This window comes from Anneissia japonica, unplaced genomic scaffold (genome assembly GCF_011630105.1).
Source record: "Anneissia japonica isolate Jap-2015-1 unplaced genomic scaffold, ASM1163010v1 scaffold997_len2565447_cov190, whole genome shotgun sequence".
Lineage (NCBI taxonomy): Eukaryota > Metazoa > Echinodermata > Crinoidea > Comatulida > Comatulidae > Anneissia > Anneissia japonica.
Genome location: NW_022696369.1, coordinates 1,249,903 through 1,268,511, shown reverse-complemented (window position 1 = coordinate 1,268,511; position 18,609 = coordinate 1,249,903). Strand labels below are relative to the sequence as shown.

Below are 18,609 nucleotides of genomic sequence, written 5' to 3'. Positions count from 1 at the left end.
AAAGTAAGAGGGAATGGTGGCCGAAATAAAAAAAAGTCAAGATTTTTATGTCACATAAATTATTAAATGGAAAGTCTGGCAAAATTTAGAGATTACTGTGGCAAAAGTTAACAAACCAGGACCTTAGGAAATGCATATCCTTATATGAGGTCGACACAGGGACATAAGATGCTAGAATGCATCTCCATATTATTTGCTTAGCAAGACTTGACAGACAGCTTTCTCACCAAAGGAAATAAATGGTGGTGGATCCAGTTGTTGCTGTAAATGGCACTATCCCTCAGCCGTAGCCAAAAATTCTTACTGTCGAATCACTTAAGGTCAACACAGCGTTGTACAACGCAGCCTGACGCGATTTATCATTGGGAGCAGCCTTTAGGTCGTCGCGAGAATATTAAACATGTTTAATATTCCAAGATACAACTGTCCCCGATGCAGACCTGTCGCGTGAGTGTTTAACTTTGCATTCATTTCTCATTAAAGCAATGGGGAAAAACCCTATGTTCTGTTGTTCAAACAGACATAGTAAGTCTAGTTATACTAGTTCATAGTGATCATATTTGTTACATCTGTAATTGTGGTGGTGAGTGAGGAAGAAGGCATACTGTAGCGTGAGATAGCGTTGTGCGACTGAGAGAGCATTGTATAAAGATCGTTGAGCGTGAACATTTAGAGAGAAGATAAATAAAAAGAAATTTTCAATTATATCTTTACACATGAAATTAAACACCAATCAAGTTGGAACTCGAATACAACTAAGCTTATTCTAACAAAAGAGAAGGCATCACTTTCGCATAACTTTTAATTATACTGTACATACATTTTACTTACAAAAGATTACAGAAAGTTTGGTGATAAACTGGTTTGTCATAAAGATATTACCACATACAGTGTGTAGACATGATTATATACATTCTGCAAAAACCACAAACAACAAAAAAATGTGCATCAATGAATACAGAGTACATACGGTAGTATCCAGCAGTGTAATACTTGAATATCAGTGACTTATTACACAGTATCAATTACACAGTTGAAATGTTCATTTACGACACCAAAAGTATGATACACCAGGGTTCCCAAGTCTCCCAGATATCGCGGAAGTCTTCTGAAATCCTCCCATACTCTTGTGAATAAGCAATAATGTACCGGAAAAATAACTCGTCTCTTGCACATTCACTACGTTTTTTGAAATTTTTGCTACTGTATTATCAATTGTCTCTCCCGGAAGTCAGTGCCAATTGGTATCACCAGGCACAGCAAAATATAATAAGATGTGTTAGCTCATTTAAACAGATCTCTCGGATGCAGATTCTTCCAACCAGGGACCCTGGATACACTCTATTTTACAACTGGTCTGATTCCAAAATCTACATAGTGCAAAAAGCAACAGTAAAAGTGGCTCAATAGCACAGAAATCCTTGGTTTGGACACCAAGTATTTTCTTATATATTTGTTGATACAACAACACAAAACTGTATAGTATTTTAAAAATTTTAAAAACACATACTATAAAACAAATAAAATGGGTAGCACCTTGATTTATTTGTTTTGCATTGATTATCTTACTAATATGGCTCCTATTTTTGTTCAGTTAGTACATAGTGTTTTTATAAGAGTAAAGTGAATGATCATTGAAATGCAATACAGTATAAGACACAAGAACAGCTATTCAGTCAACAGAAACTACAAGATGGTTTCACTAGTATTGCTAACCTCCAAATAGGGAGTTATCAGATTTGTCTTGCTGGCTGAATGATTAACTTGCTATAATGCACATTCTATGTGAATGGCACTCACATTTTGAGTGGTAACTATGAATTAAAACAGGTTAACCTCAAATTTACTTTATTCCAATTGACAACCAATTCTCAATTACAACTAATTTGGTCCAAAGATTAATGCGAATTGTGAAAAAAATCTCCAAGAGACTAACCTATCTCCTGCAAATTCAGAACATTTGCATGTTTTTACTAGAGCATTATTGTTTTACTTAAGCTAGCTAGCCAATGATATGATGAAGCACAGTAAAGTACAATCAAGATATGTTAAAAAAGCTCAATACAATAGACCTCCCAACCTGAGACCCCTATAAATCGAACATTTAAGCCGTAAAACATGAAGTATTTATAGGTATGGTAATTTAAAATCTCACCTCTCAATAAAGTCACTGTACTTAAAAAGTTTATTTTAATTAGTATTTTCTCCCAGTATAGAAGTTGCCCCATATATAAAATTAAACTCTGCCTAGCATACAATATTCCACTGCATACACTAATCAACAACCATTAAACTAGATAATACGATGTCACCTATAACACAACAAACACCAAAATATCAACATTTAACAGTAACTCATAGACCCGTACAATCTATCAATGCATATAAAACAAGTTGTGCAAAAGGTATATACTTTAGTAATACTTCGATGGTGAGTAATAGAGAGAAGAGACACGAAATAAGAAGATTGCACCAATTGTCTTAATATTTTCCAACAATACCAACCTACATTCTACCATGAAAAATTGTTCTGTTGGATAAATGTGGCCCTACACGATAGCTAAATTTCTTTGAAGCACCTAAATCTATGTATCATTTTTGATTGATTGATTGATCAATGCATTACTTGTAAAGTCTGATGAATTAATATTATAGCAATATTAAAAAAAACATTGTTTAGGTCAAATCACTGTATGTCTCTTGTAAGCACACCACATATTTAGTCCGACATTTTTTTTCTGAATATTGATTCATTAACTTGTTCAACTCCCTTCGACCAATTTGGAAGTTCGACCAAACTTCTCATTTTGTACACTTCTGAATTGTACATAAACAAGTTTCATACAGATGCTCCAAAACTATTTAGATGATATGTCAGGTTGATTTTAAGCAAAGAACCAAGTTCTAATGATTTACATTTAAGTAAATTTGTGTGTCTACTGCCTCCTTGTGGGGGCAGCAGATACTTTGCTATCATCTCTCTTGTAAGTTGTAAGAGTAAATCCAGTTGGAGGAATGATGGAATACCATTGCGTCATAAGTGAAATATAGAAATGAACAGTTAGACCTGTCCTAGAAATAACTAAAAGGTTGACAACCTCTTACTTGTACAGTTATTCATGTGAATTGCCAACACAGAAATCGTGCTAGGTTATTATTTTCAAAAGCTCAGCTTAATGTATGCACTTACTTATTATTAACCCATACTGTAATTGTAATCCACCCTAAAAACCACACAAATGAATAGTGACCAAGAGTTTCAACCAGAAATTTTACAATAATCAAGTCCTCACATAGAAAGTAGCAAAAAAAAAAAAACTTCAAGCAGTAAACACATGCTCCCGCTGCCTATTTTGTTTAAGTATGGAAGGAAAAGAATTTCTTATGAATCGCTCTTTAGGGTTGTTAAATCATACACTATAGCTGCTTAAAATACTAAAGCCCTGTCAACACTATCACATTTTATTTGACAAAAACATGTGACATGCCTAAATATGGTCAAGATGACATCACATCATGACCATATATAGGCACATTGTGACTACATGGGCATATAACAGCTTTTTGCCTAAGAAAATTTGATAGTGTGTAGAGAGCTTAATACCCTGTCCCATCTATGAACTATGACCCTTGAGAAATGTTAATACAATGATGTAGACAAAATAATGCATATATCTGGTGTTGAAAAAACATGTAATGGTGATCCCTCAAATGTCATGTGGGATTGTACGATCTGAGCAACAGCTAACATCGACTGACTGAAAGCACAACAGCATAGCAAAGGCTGTCCTACTTACTATTTACCCATCCCAGAAAATGGACAGCCTAGTGGTATCTTTCCTGCATGCTCTTTCAGCATTTTCTTCATGTCTTCACTCAATGTGATGTCATCTAGAGACAGCGCTTTCATATCCCCCTTGATCTTTGCATGGTGGCCCTCTTTAGCTTCCTTCTGCGTGACCTCTTCTGGTTTGCTAGCCTCAGATGCTGTATCTGTGTAGAGAATACAATCAGAATTTAAAAGTAAAAATATAGTGAGTATAAGGATCTACACAAAGCTATGCATTGTATTATTTTTGTATTGGTGAGAACAATTTTTAAAACAATTCTAATTTTCTATGATGAGTATATAAAATAAGCAATCAAAATACTGAATTTCATGTTATTAATTTTTCAAAATTTATATATTTCAGTATTCTTTAGGTGAAGTAGACTGCTCCTTAGTCTTCCTGTTTTGTAAGCGGAATAATTACATCAAAAGGACATATGGCTAAAAAACTGATCAAACAAACAGTTAAAAATACAATGGCCACAATTAAAACAAAAGCTTTATAATAATACATGACAGACATATATAAAATCAAACCAGAAATAAATTCTAATTCTTTCATTATAAATAATATACAATGTATTATTAATGCTGGCATATATAATCTATTTCTGTACTTTTTCACTCTACTCTTAATTTGGTTTTCAGGAAAATTGAACAATAATATTTACTTACTTTATAAATGGAATTTACATCTTTTTTTTTGTTTTATGCTACATTAAGTTTTACATTAAAGTAATCTACCTTTATCAATATTAATATCATAATCATCATAATCACTACTACTTACCATTGCTACCTTTGCCTACATCTTTTTTTGTCTTGATTTCCTCCACCTCACTACCTTTGTGTACTTTCTCACCATTTTTAGTATCTTCCTTTGCTTGACTCTCCTCCTCATTCTCCGCTTGCTGTTTATTTTCCACTTCGCATCTTTTGCGTTCAGCTGTGAGGTTTTTGCAAGCTTTCTTGTGAGTGAACCAGTGAAGCTTCTGGCAGGATTGGTCACAATAATTGCACTGAAATCAATCAACATTGTATCACAATATTTACAAATATTTAATTAAATTAAGATAGAATATTTAAAAAAAATAAAAATATTAAATAAAATAAATTAAATTAAATAAAGATTTTCAATAAATTATCCCCAACACAAGGCTTAGAGGAATAGTTGAAGTCATTCAAAAAAATACAGGCATGTGAATGGCTTAAACCCAGACAAAAAAGCATAGATAATTCATTACATTATTATACTATAGACCAAAATGTTCCATGTCTTTAAAATTAATCAAATACACTAGCAATCCTCAGTAGTTTGGTCATTACCTAGTGATGCCATTAACTAATGATGAAATTTGTTTTTAACATGATTTATAGGGAATTTACACAAAATGATCACGCACAACAAATATGTCATTAAAGATTTACTGTCTATGTTGAGCAGTGTTAAGCTAATGAACAACTTTTCATTCATGCATTTGCCAAATGCAGTGGTGTATCTAAGAGTAATGAGATAGGGAGGGCACAGGGATTAAGTGAGGGGTGTTATGTTGGTAAAATAAGGTGATTTTTATTAACTAAAGTATAAGTATTTCTTCTGTTCAGAAAAAGTCCAGTGGTGGGAACACAATATATTTTTAATGAATGACATTATCAAGATTTGTGCAGTAATTCTCACCAATTTACAGGCAGAGCATTTCTTCTGTGCACCTGCTTCTCCACATGTCGAGCAAATCTTTTCATCCGTCGCCATGTGTAGACCATTAATGACCTGTACCAGACAAGAGAGTGCAGCAGGCTCATTCTGAAGAAGACCAAATATTAAATATACATAAATTCCCAAAAACAAATACTGTACATGTGCATAAAGTTTCCATTTGTTAATCTATCAATCAATCATCAATCAATCTTTATTAATCGCACATGGGGCAATTCAGATCAGGTCGCCATTACAAGCATCATAAAAACATGACATTAAAAATATAAAGCACAGAAATAATACAATTTCAATATTACATTTTCGGGAAATATCTTACACTTTGGTCTGCTAGACTCCGAACCAACTGTTGAAACAGAGCAGCATCATGATAGGGAAAGTCCCTTATTGTTACTCGGATGTACTTGTCCATGTTAAGTTGTGCACCATCAGTTTCCCTGCCAATAAGCAAGCTTGAAAAAGAAAATTCCACTCAGTAATATAAAGTTATGGAGGCTGTTTATATGTTAAATTGATTGACCTGTCACTTAACAAATAGGTGCAGCAGTACAACATCAACCTGTGGTTGTAATAGTCTATTACACCTTGGTTTAAAAGTGATGACCCACAGACAAAAGCTTTATCCAGATTATAGAATTTCATTTCATTTTAATTGGTATAAAAACAATCAGAAGGCAACAAAGAAATGTTGAAAAGTATATGAATTGATAAAAAACCACTGTTGAATGCCTATATATAGAGTAGTCATGATGTGCCTATATACTTGCTAACTTTGTTGGTTCTAATGCGCAAAAAAAACCAAGAAACTAAAATGTGCATAGTGCCCTCTATGTAATAATTGCAAATAGTGCTCCCTCTGCTATTTAAAAAAAAATGTAATGGATTACAGTCTGTGGTCGGTGTAGCTTTGTTAAAAGAAATTTATATGACCAGCATTCGCATTTTAATGACGAATTCGGCTTTTATACATTATATTTTTTATAAACATTTTTATGATGCAGGAGATGTAAAAAGTGAATGCTCATGAGAGTTGGCAGGTGTATAATTCAGGCATGTCACATGTTTTGGTTACATAAAATTAGATACTCTGGACAGGGCTTTAGAAACAACAAAAGTGTGCCTAATGAATGATAGTAGGAGAACAATCATCAATTCCCAGTGAAGAAGCCATGATGATTACGACAAAACTGATAAGCATCATCAGACAGATGACATTTGTCGTTATATCGGAGTGAACACCATTAATGTGTGGGCGAAACAAATGGCACTTACTATTTGATGAACTGGCTAACAGGTTCGTTCCTTTCAACCAAGTACTTGTGACATGTCCGCAGGATAGCTGACAAATAGTGCATTTTCATTGATAATACCTCGTTAGTGTCCTTCTGTTTCATCTGCTGCTCACAGATACAGTCAAGAACCCTTGCGATACAAGTTGCATTATTTAGTATCTCTTCGTTCTTCAGCACAAACAAACAAATCTGAAGGAGAAATATATTGATGGTTTTCTAAAGTGATTATGTCTGGCCTCTACAATTCTAGGCCCATAAATTCAAATAAAAAAAAATATTCATTTGTAAAAGTATTTACTTAAGTTTCATCCAACAGCAAATGTCTAATCACTTACAACAGGCCTACTTAGACCTTTTTTTAGTTTTTAATTTAAATAAAAACTCCTGAAGTAACAGAATTTTAACCTAGTACTCTGAGATTGCAAGGCACCTGATTTACATTCACCAATCTTTAAGATTACACTAGAGGCTCATGTACAGTGTTAACATTCATTCCCTTCAATAACAGAATAATATACCTGAAATAAATTAGAATTAAGACAAAATGAAGTACTACATCTTTTTAACCTACAGGTAGTGAAACCCTACAACATACTCATTAGTTATAAAATGAATTCCAAGGCCTGAAACCTTGTATCTCATTTACAATTGTTTAAATAATATGTATCCATACTTCCACAATTACTTATCAAAGAATTTGACTAAAAAGAGTATCATATTACAATTTCAGTAAACATCAAAGACATGAAAAAAAAAATGCAAATTTAAGCTATCTGCTTAAAAGATTCCACCATTTTGAATGTAAATTCTTCTCATAGTCATGTAACTGTATATCTATGAACATAATGAAAATTATTCTGAATAGAAAAATAAATAAAATCAGATAGCCTAGTATTATAAACATTCTAGAATTTTCTCTAATGGTTCATTTTAGGATAATCAATCCTACATTGCAGGTTGTATCGTGATACATTACATATTCCCATACTGTACCCTTTCTTTTACTAGTTGTAATCATTCATATCTGCAAAACAAATGTTGTCAACTAATAAATTATGTCATCTCAGACAAAGAATTACCAATTACAAATTAATCATTGTCACAATGTAAACTTGGTATTAATATTTCTAATTAATTTCTGAGAGCTTTTTCTAATGTATTGCACCTGGCAGCAGATTTGTTGTACCTGACAACCAACCAGGAAGTGTTGAACAAAGAATACATAATGCTAATTAAATAGATGAGAAATTGGATATATATTGGTGGCCATACTTTATTTGAATTCCAATTTGGAAAGTGGTTTCATATAATTTAATTTCAATTTATTCAAGCCAAATTGCAGCTAGATGGCTGAAATGCACGACATTTACATTGAAAGGAATGAAAAAAAAAAGATACTTATTTACAAACAAATACTAAAAAGATTTGATCTGAGATTCAATAGCTACCAAGCCCCGGAGTCTACTGTGAGTCACAATGATGATGATGATGATGCTACTGATGATCAAGATGTTGATGATGGTAGTAATAATAATAATAATAATAATAATAATAATAATAATAATAATAATAATAATAATATTAATAGCAATTATGATGATGTTGGTAATAAGGATGATGATGATGGTTATGATGCTGATTATGACAATGATGATGATGATTATGTTGATGATGATGATGACAATGATAATGACAGTATGTAGTGTAGTGACAAGCATATGGGTTAGAAACAGAATGGGCATAAGTTATTTTTTGTGAAATTTGTATTTGTAGATATGCCAAAATAAATATGCAAAAAAAAAAAAAAAAAAATAGAAAATTTGATTTGAATACCATTCTTAACTTAAGACTCACTTTAACAGGGTTGAGGTTGTTGATGAGGACAAGGTTGTATACACATCCACTGAGATGGGGAGATAACTTCGGCTCTTTCTCAAATCCTATACAAATCATAGCAAAATAAAAAATATTCAATAGAAATAAATAAGCAGGATCAATAATAATTGAGATAATTGCAGTAATGAATATATAAAACAAATTGATGGGGAGCTTACCGTGTGGTATGGTGTAGTATTCAAGCTTATCCCTTGAAAAGAAGTTGTTGATGATGCTAACACAAGTGTGCTGCCCAACAAATGCAGCCATCTGGGCAGCAGTCCGGCCTACGGAGTTCAGTGATGTTGTCTTGGCACCTGCCTCTAGTAACAGCTTTGTAATCGTTTGATGGCCTAACAACAGGAGGGTAAAAACAATAATAATACAATAACAAAAATAACATTAGATCAACAACAATAAGGGAAAAAAACCATACAAATAATGTGTTTCAACATGAGATATATAGTGATTTGTACAAGCACTACAAGAAAAATTAACATAGATTAGAAGTATTGGCTAAACCAGCTCCAAAAACTAGCCGCTAAAAACAAATTCTACTACCTCATGATGGTTAATTACCATAATGTTATATCTTATGCCAGAGATAGTAAACACTTCTAGGAGATTCATAATATCATTTGTGGCATAAAGAATGGAGGGGCTATATATAATTTTATGTATTATTATAATTAATTAAAGAAGAATAGTGGTTGCCATGGTAAGCTACTTTGTAATTGCTGCTGCAAGAACAAACCTGAGATTGCAGCAAACATGAGTGCAGTGTAGGCGTTTTCATGTTGGCTGTTGTTAACATCAGCTCCATGGGCTAAGAAGAGTTGAAGGAGTTCATGACTCCCTTTAAAAGCTGCATGTTGCAATGGGGTCATACCATGCTACAGGAAGATAAATACTGATTTAATAAATCAAATATATGTTTATCAAAAAATGTATCAATGATGTATGATAATGACAACAATGATGATAATGGGAATGATAATAGTGATGATTATGATGATTATAAAGTTGCCATGGTGATATAACCATGCTGATAGTAATGATTTTAATGACAATGTTAACAATCACACACAAACACAAATCAACATACAAGTACTGTATATGTGATAATTCCATTTATCTTTGATAGTAATTTTAAAATCATATTGGCTGAAGAAAACAACTAACCATAATTATTAAAAATAATATGTTGAATTTAAAGGTCCTTATTTGCTTGAATATCCAACTAGGCAGATGAAAAGAAAACTTACGGTACGAGAAAAGTGCAAAAGTAAAGGAGAGGCATATAAGTCTTAAATGCTTAAAAAAGGTGGCCATTCTTAGTGACATTAATAGTCATGGTCATTTAACAAGGTTGGAGAAGCAACACAAAAAAATACAATGGTTTTGTTTGGTCTTAATTCAAATTACATCTCTAAAATATTTGGGTGATGAATGGTGAGTATCTTGTATCTTGTTCCCCTTCTCTCAACATTTTCAAGAACCGTCTAAAAATTAACACATCTCTTTTTTTTCAATTTTTTAAAACAGTACTTTGAAACTTGGTTTAAGCGCTATATGAAATACTATAAAAAATTTGTATAAATTACATTACATACACAAAGGAAGGATATTAAATATGACGAAGTTGCTACTGTAAGCTAGAATAGGCTAGAGTATGTGACAATGGATGCAAACAATGTCCACCATACCTCATCTAAAGCATCAATCCTTACATCCGGCTGATTAAGCAAGCTACGAACCATGTCCACATTACCTAAAAAAGGTTTAAAAGAAAAAATAAGAATAAACTATGATTTTTTTACAGATATGGGAATGCACGTATTTATGATTCAATTATGATGTCATGTGCGCAGATTTTTTAAGTAAATGAAACCAACTTTAACTATAGAATCTTATAATTTTTCAAAAGTCAATGTATCAAAAACCTTCTGAATTCAGACCAGTGCAGTCATTGTGCATGACAATTTTTAAATTTCCAATCGATTGGATATATTCGGGAGGAATTGCATCAAGGATTAGGCCTAATCCCCAAAAGTCTGAGGACTTATTTCTAGTGGGGTCCTTCTGGTGATAAAAATATGTCCAGGGAGACAATCCCCTACTCTTTTCCGAAGAGTGTTTACTTCTTTTTACACGAGTTATATCGCATGCAGGAATAATGGTTTAAACGTTCATCCAAAAAGACTGTGCGGTATTGATACTTTTTGCCCGCTCTAGTTGAAAACACAATGTAAGCAGCAGATGGAATTTAGCCGGGTACCCAGATATTGACAATTCAGCGTACCCGCCACTTTACCTATAACTGAAATGTTATTTTGAATGTACATAGGCCATTGAAAACATTTATGGAAATATTTTTTATTCTGAAATGTTATTTTGAATGTACATAGGCCATTGAAAACATTTATGGAAATATTTTTTATTCTGAGAAAGAAAAGAGAAAAAAAAATACACAAATCCATGGGATATTTTTTGCATTAAAACATAACAGTTCCAGTTGAAAACACAATGTAAGCAGCAGATGGAATTTACCCGGGTACCCAGATATTGACAATTCAGCGTACCCGCCACTTTACCTATAACTGAAATGTTATTTTGAATGTACATAGGCCATTGAAAACATTTATGGAAATATTTTTTATTCTGAAATGTTATTTTAAATGTACATAGGCCATTGAAAACATTTACGGAAATATTTTTTATTCTGAGAAAGAAAAGAGAAAAAAAAAATACACAAATCCATGGGATATTTTTTGCATGAAAACATAACAGTTAAATTCATGCATTATTTTGTCTGCGTCTACCTACTGACTTATTCCTACCTAAAAAATAATAATCATTATAGCGGAGCAAAAAAGGAAGTGGGTATTAAAGAAACATGAAACGGAGTGAAGAGAAACATGAAATGTCTGGGTGACGATAGAATGTCTAGATTACAAATGTCCGGCTCACAAAAATCACACACACACAATGCCTTGATAGGCTTTACATTATCATAACCTGTAATCATCATCAACAACATCATCAACAAAGAAGATGTCTCAAGTCTGTCCTGATTTCCAAATCAGTGCCAACAGTGGCTCATCATTGAAGAGTAGGCTTACCAGATTCGATGTTCTTGAAAATAAGCTTTTCATTTTCGCACAATTCTGGCTTAGGTGCAGTCATTTTAATTTGTTTAGTCAACAAATTGCTACTTCGAAGAGAAAGAATATCAACCTAGCCTACAGAGCAGAGAGACCTGAAGAAATGATATTCTGGAATTATCGGATGTTTAATAACAATGTTTGCCAGGAATATATTCAAATTACTTAAATCCAAATGGTACATATTAATAAAAAAATAACCTCCATAAGTTAATCAAATAGGTATTATTGCGTTTACAACCAAATGAATTAAAATCAAATATTTTTATGAATTAAAATCATTCACAATAATTTAATAAATTGCATCAAACAGTAATGTGAAGCAATTCTCTACATTCTGGCAATATTACATTCATTTTAAAATGGCGACGTCCATGCGGCTACGAAATACTTTTCGGGTACAGTTTTACTTACGAAATGATGTTATATTACTTCCTAAATTAAAATTAAATGTAGCTAAAACTTCAATAAACCCTCATTGTATGTATTGTGTAAGGCATTGTACATCATATACCATACAGGTAAGCAGTGCATTGGAGATTGATATCTTAACCGGCCTCACGATTTTACCGGCATTAACAGATAGGGTAGGACAGGGGGTTCGCTATGGCTGCCTAGCGTGTGGCTAGACTAGGCCTAGAGATAGCCTAGGCAAAGTAGTTGGAAAAGTGTAGAGGCTATCGATGTTGTGCCGGTGTTAAAACACGCACGGTACTCATTGTACTTCTAGCAACAAGCTTCTGTTTTGTTAGTGATAAAATAAAGGCCTATCCTATATTGTTTTAATACTATTTTACACTATTTATCTCAATAACAGAAGCAACTGCCCAACATCACAAGAAGATATATGATAACTACAAAAAATATTCGATTGAACTCAACAAATTTAAGAAAAACATACCTCAGGTAAGAATTTGTTTCAAAAGTCATCTAAAAGATGTGCCTGTTGTATTCGTTTTCATACTTTTTTGAAGTTTAAAAAAAAAATTTCTTATGTGGTTTTCCTTGGATTTCTTCAATTTGATGTTTTTATTTTGATTATTTAATTATTCTTTATACTGTGGAGCTTGTTCAACTTTTAGCCATTTTATCATTCAACTTGCATTCATGTTTATTACAATTTGATAAATTAGGGAATATTCTACCAACCTTAACTCAGTTGATGAAACAATAAAGACACTGGCCAAAGAAGATCTTTCAGTGCTGTGTTCCGATATACAAGAGGTATGTCATTACCGGTATTTACTGTAGTAAAAATTGTATGCTTAAAAAATGTATTTACTCTTTTTTATTTTTGGTTACAATTAATGTAAGTATTCTAAGCTGTGTCTGTGATTGGCTGTGATAAAGCAAGTGTAGTGTCATAGTATATTAAAGACAGCCGCCAAGAGAATGAACTTGGAAGCAAATTTGCTTTCTGGCTCGAAACCAGCACAGATTTTCTTCTGTATTATTAGGTACAGTAAGGCACAGTAGGCCTACTCTAATAATCTTATCCTTTACATTGGATTTTAGGCTGTTGAGCCTCACACTGAATTGAATACAAAAGTGCAATATTTGAATGTTGTGAAATTAACAAATATTGTTGTTCCATAGGAATTGAATACCTCAAATGATGAGCTCAGGATTATATCACAGTACCACTTTGATGGTGAGGGAAAAGCTTTCCGACCTATGATGGTTGTACTTATGTCCAAAGCATGTAATACACATCACAATCAAGATAGTAGGTAAGATTTTTACAATGTTAATTTTTGCTCTTTCTAGTTTTCAGAAGTCAGTCAGTTAAAAAAAAAATTGTGTAATATATAATGTACAGTACTATAATGCAAAAAATATATAATTTCATGATGCACAGTTGCTGGTTTTACTTTATAGAAAATTATTAGTAAACATACACAAAAACAGCAAAACAGCATCAAATTGTCTATCCTTTTGTAAGCTATATACTAATGTCGTTGAGAAAAACCAATCAAAATTAGAAATAAACTTTGAATTACACATTTAAAAGATCATCTTCTATTAAGACACTATCAAGGAAAAACTTTATTCATTGTTTTTATACACAAAATTCTAAATTAATTTAAAGTTACCAGCAAGGTCAATGCAGATAATGTAGGATAGTATTATTTAAACATCTGTTATTTGATTTAATAAATGTCTTTGATAGAAAAAACCCTATTCAACTGAAACTAAATAATTTAAATATTTATACAAAGCAAGTTGATTAGCTTAAATTATATAATTTGAGAACTGATAATAATAATATGAACAACTCGTCTAAGAATCATCCTAAACCTGTGCATTACAATGTCCTGTCACTAAACCAAAATGGAGTGATGTACCTGCGACGTCATCACAAATCTAGGTGAGAGCATTTTACGTATACTTTTACGTTTACGATTTATAATTTTAAAAATATGATATTATGGAATTGAGTATCAAATTATATAAAATTGGTAAACTACTTTAAAATAATATATTTTTGAAAAGAGTCTAAGATAAGAATTTTAATAGAGGTATTGTGAGAATTTTGGAAAAAAGTGGATATTAAATTCTGATCATGTATTTTTTTTTACATCTTTACAGAACATTGCTGCACTCACAATACAGGCTGGCTATGATTACAGAAATGATCCACACAGCTAGCCTTATACACGATGATGTCATTGATGCCTCACCCACTCGTCGAGGCAAGCCCACTGTGTATAAAGTTTGGGGTGAAAAGAAGGCAATACTGGCTGGAGATTATGTGTTATCTGTAGCGTCACTTCTACTAGCTAGGCTTAGGAATGAGAATGTAATAGTTGTGTTAAGCCAGGTCATTGAAGACTTGGTGAGAGGTAAGACCCAAAATATGCCTAATCAACCCAATTTTGTATTTATACAAAATTTGGTTTATTTATAAATCTAAAGTCTGCTTTTCTTCTAGGAAAATTTTGTTTTCTGACCATGAAGGAAACCAGCATACTTGTATTGCGTTTCAAGGACCCACTTTGCGAGACTTTGATTCATAAATTTGATGCCATAGATTTTAGCTATGTGGTTTATCACTTTATCATCTAAAATGCATGAGGTGTGAGTTATGTTGGCCATAGACCATAGAATTAGTCCTTCAAAAAGTGCATACTTCAAATGTAACTGTGCTTTGGCAAAACATCAATCTAATAACCATTGTGGATAGTACACAGCAAAAATGTTTGTGTTTACTTCCATTTTTACCCACATTTCTCTCTCCTAACTCCAAATACATTTGTCTTATTTTTTTTATTTATTACCATTTTCACTCAAAACATTTTGTTTTAGTGTCCGAACATGTTGTTTCAATTAATTTTCACAGGTGAATTTATGCAACTTGGCTCTAAAGAAGACGAGAATGAACGCTTTCATCACTACCTCCTAAAGACTTATAAGAAAACAGCTAGCCTGATAGCAAATAGCTGTAAAGCTGTGAGTAGTTAATTTAAGCAATTTGTGGAGGGTACATTTAAACTTGTAAACTACTGTAACTAAAAATATAATAATAATTGAATTTTCACAAGCACAAGCATTTTAAATGATATTTTACAAAAAAAAAAAAATATCTTTACAAACATTTTACATAAGAACATGAAAATAATTAAATCCTTAAACTTTAAAACTACTGTAACTAAAAGTATAATAATATTTGGATTTTCACAAACACAAGCATTATTATTAATGATATTTTACAACAAATATTATTTTTTCAAACATTTTACATAAGAATATGAAACTATTTAGAAGCCATCATTACCCAATTGGATCAAGAAGCACATCTCATTCATTTCAATATGTTTTTTTCCTAATTTATCTTCAGTTGGTTAATTGAATGGAAATCTTAGTAAAATATTTATATTAGATTAACTCTTGGTGATGCACAAAAAAGGATAATAATGTAAATATTATTTAACCACTTGAGACCAGAATCCTTAAAATGTGCGGATGATCTACATATAGTTTGCGTAATATTTTAATGGGCACTTGTTGTCTATCAAACATTGAATATTCTGCTTTTGTGAAAAGTAATGATTCACTTGTAGGCTGCAATCCTTGGGGACAGCCATCCTGAAGTCTGCGATATAGCCTATAACTTTGGACGCAACATCGGCATGGCCTTCCAGTTGATCGACGACGTCCTAGACTTTGTTTCTTCCAGTGCAACGTTTGGCAAACCAACCACAGCTGATCTGAATCTAGGTCTAGCTACAGCTCCTGTTTTATTTGCTGCTGATAAGGTAGAATGCTTGTTAATAATCTTTTATTAATAAAATACATTTAGGATCTTTTACAGTTCCTCATGCATATTCCTGAAGCTATAGCTAGTAATTGCTACAATGAAACATAATAATTGTCACTAATTCCAAAATATTCTCGCCTAAAATATAGTACTGTATATTCTTGTATATAAGTTGATACATGTATAATTTTAATTACTATGTTTCAACTAACATTTTCATTTCATATGTGGAAAGTTTCTTAAAACTTTACTGTTTTTGTTGTTTAACTGTGTCATATTTTTTTCTTTATTTATTCAGTTTCCTGAACTCCATGAAATGATCATGCGACGGTTCAGACAAGAGGGTGATGTTGATAAAGCTAGGCTAGCTGTTGAGGAGGTGAGAACAATTTTATACTAAATTGATCTGTCTTGACTCTGAGGTAGAAATATTTTGTAGCAGAGTTGTTTGTGTCTGCGGCATTGCCAGCAGAGGCTTAAATTCTTCTGTGAGACAGGCAAAGCCTGTCATTGGCCACAACTTGCTTGTCAAAGGCAAAATATCCACTTTTTATTAATTGTATGGACGTGTTTAAAACCTATCTGAGAAAAGCTTAAAATGGATCATACTTAACTTAGTTACCTACCAGTGCTGCACATCTGAACCTGCTGGCTGTAACTTGGAAGTTGTCTGGCCCTTTGAATGTATATCATAGAGCCACCACATGTGTGTGTGTGTGTGTGTGTGCATGTTTGCTTGGGTAAAGTAAATGAGTGCATTGGTCCCCAAGCATTACAAATCACTATTCACCTGTCCATGAGGAAGAATTTGGTTGGGACAGGTTTGCAGCATTTGTTTGATATCATCAGGTGGTGCAGGTCTACTATGCAACCATCCAAGACAGGTGATAGTTGGATTAGCTATACCAAGAAAAATACTTTCATTGCCATCATAGAAGAATACAATACCTGGTAGCCTTCCTTTAATCAATTAAAAGATTTAAATAGTCGTATAAAATAAATGTGAGAGAAATATGAGCCATTGTTTGGTAGTTAAGATTCTTGCATTCAAATTCTAGTGTCATGTGTTTATATTCTATTGATGCAGGATAGAAAGTCAAAGTAAATTTATTAATTATAAATCTTTTTTAATTTCTTTTTTGTAGAGTGATGGAATACAACAGACAAGGTTTTTAGCTGAACGTCATTGTGATGAAGCCATCAGACAAATCAAACAATTAAAAGCATCTCAGGAACAAGCAGCTCTAATTAATCTTGCAGGATTTGTGCTCAGTCGAATAAAATAACATCAATTTTTATCAATGCAATTATTGATTTCAAGATAAATTAAATATATAATAACAAAATTAAATATAGGTTTTATTTTCAATTAAATGTATTATTTTCAGATTGTGTTGTTAATACAGAAATAGATTCAATAATCTAGTACTGCAGCATATATTTCAGCATTGACCAATTTTATTTCAATGCAAACCATACCAAGAGGTCAAGGTAGGGAGGGAATTGACTTTGGTGTGAGACAGACCATGGACAGACCGACCTTAGAATCCCACCCTTCTTTTTCCTGTCCTTTGGTAGGACACTTTGCTCTACACCAAAAAAGTAGGATAAATCTCCCGGTGTGCTGACCTAGGTCAGCGCTGCACTGTGGGCACGTCGAGTCTCCAGAGGTCTAATCTAAATCCTTGTTAAGGACCATAAGGGGAAGGTGGCGAACTGTCCCGGCTCTCCCCCTTCCCCTACATTTTTCAAAATTACAAAATTATAATTAAATTTAGGTCTAAGAGTGCCATTTCCGGCCATCTAGAGGTGCCAAAATCATAAATTTTATCCCTCTAGACCCCCTATTTGTGGAAGTCCCTTCCTGGGCCCCCCTCTATTTCAAATTGCTGGATCCGCCACTGCTGTGTGAAGAGAGACCAGTGCAGATGAATTATGTGGCCAAGGACACAAGCAATACGACGAGCAAGCAATTTCAACTCATAAACATTCAGTCACATTTTTAGTTTCAGAGTCTTCGCATACAAAATACGCAGCAATCAAAATCAGAGTTTCAACCTTATGTATGTAAATATGTGTACAGTACATAACATGCAAAAACATTGATTCTTGACTACTTGTGTATTTAATAGGCAGAAACTTAAAAAATGGATTTGAATGTAATTTAAATTATTGATAGCAAGACAAAAAAATCTAATTAATCTAAGAATCTCAATTATTTTGCTGTTGATTGGTTGGTGACTGCTTACCATAATTGGTAGTGATTTTATATATGAAGTTATTTTATATTAAATTTGACTGAATCGGATTCTGTTTGTCCAGTCTATATCTTTTCTTAATAATATACATTATACATACATCATGCACATCTGTGTCATTTGTTACATTTTGTATCTTATATAATTAGCTAGATTTAAATTATATTGGTGTTCAGTGCAAATATACAGTACTACACAATTTACAACCTGTCTCTT

General features: G+C 32.6%; 2 protein-coding genes across 3 annotated transcripts; one reads left to right on the top strand and one right to left on the bottom strand.

Moving 5' to 3' along the window:
* Window positions 1-784: 784 nt before the first annotated feature.
* On the bottom strand, window positions 785-11,972 carry LOC117101977 (ankyrin repeat and MYND domain-containing protein 2-like). Of its 2 annotated transcripts, none has more exons than XM_033242120.1 (10): window positions 11,836-11,972; window positions 10,420-10,484; window positions 9,468-9,606; window positions 8,893-9,066; window positions 8,693-8,778; window positions 6,819-7,027; window positions 5,866-5,998; window positions 5,508-5,633; window positions 4,620-4,848; window positions 785-3,993 (listed from the first exon to the last, which is right to left on the bottom strand). In XM_033242120.1, the coding sequence occupies exons 1-10, from the start codon at window positions 11,897-11,899 to the stop codon at window positions 3,797-3,799; spliced, it is 1,422 nt and encodes a 473-aa protein (XP_033098011.1). In that variant the 5' UTR covers window positions 11,900-11,972; the 3' UTR covers window positions 785-3,796. The 2 variants fall into 2 exon arrangements, with proteins under 2 accessions (XP_033098011.1, XP_033098012.1); XM_033242121.1 differs by having other exon boundaries at window positions 4,629-4,848.
* A 266-nt stretch (window positions 11,973-12,238) lies between these two features.
* LOC117101978 (decaprenyl-diphosphate synthase subunit 1-like) lies at window positions 12,239-18,443 on the top strand. The gene is made up of 9 exons (XM_033242122.1): window positions 12,239-12,398; window positions 12,695-12,783; window positions 13,011-13,101; window positions 13,474-13,607; window positions 14,467-14,720; window positions 15,218-15,327; window positions 15,939-16,133; window positions 16,434-16,514; window positions 17,281-18,443. Exons 1-9 carry the CDS (start codon window positions 12,240-12,242, stop codon window positions 17,419-17,421), a joined length of 1,254 nt encoding a protein of 417 aa, XP_033098013.1. The 5' UTR covers window position 12,239; the 3' UTR covers window positions 17,422-18,443.
* Window positions 18,444-18,609: the final 166 nt, after the last annotated feature.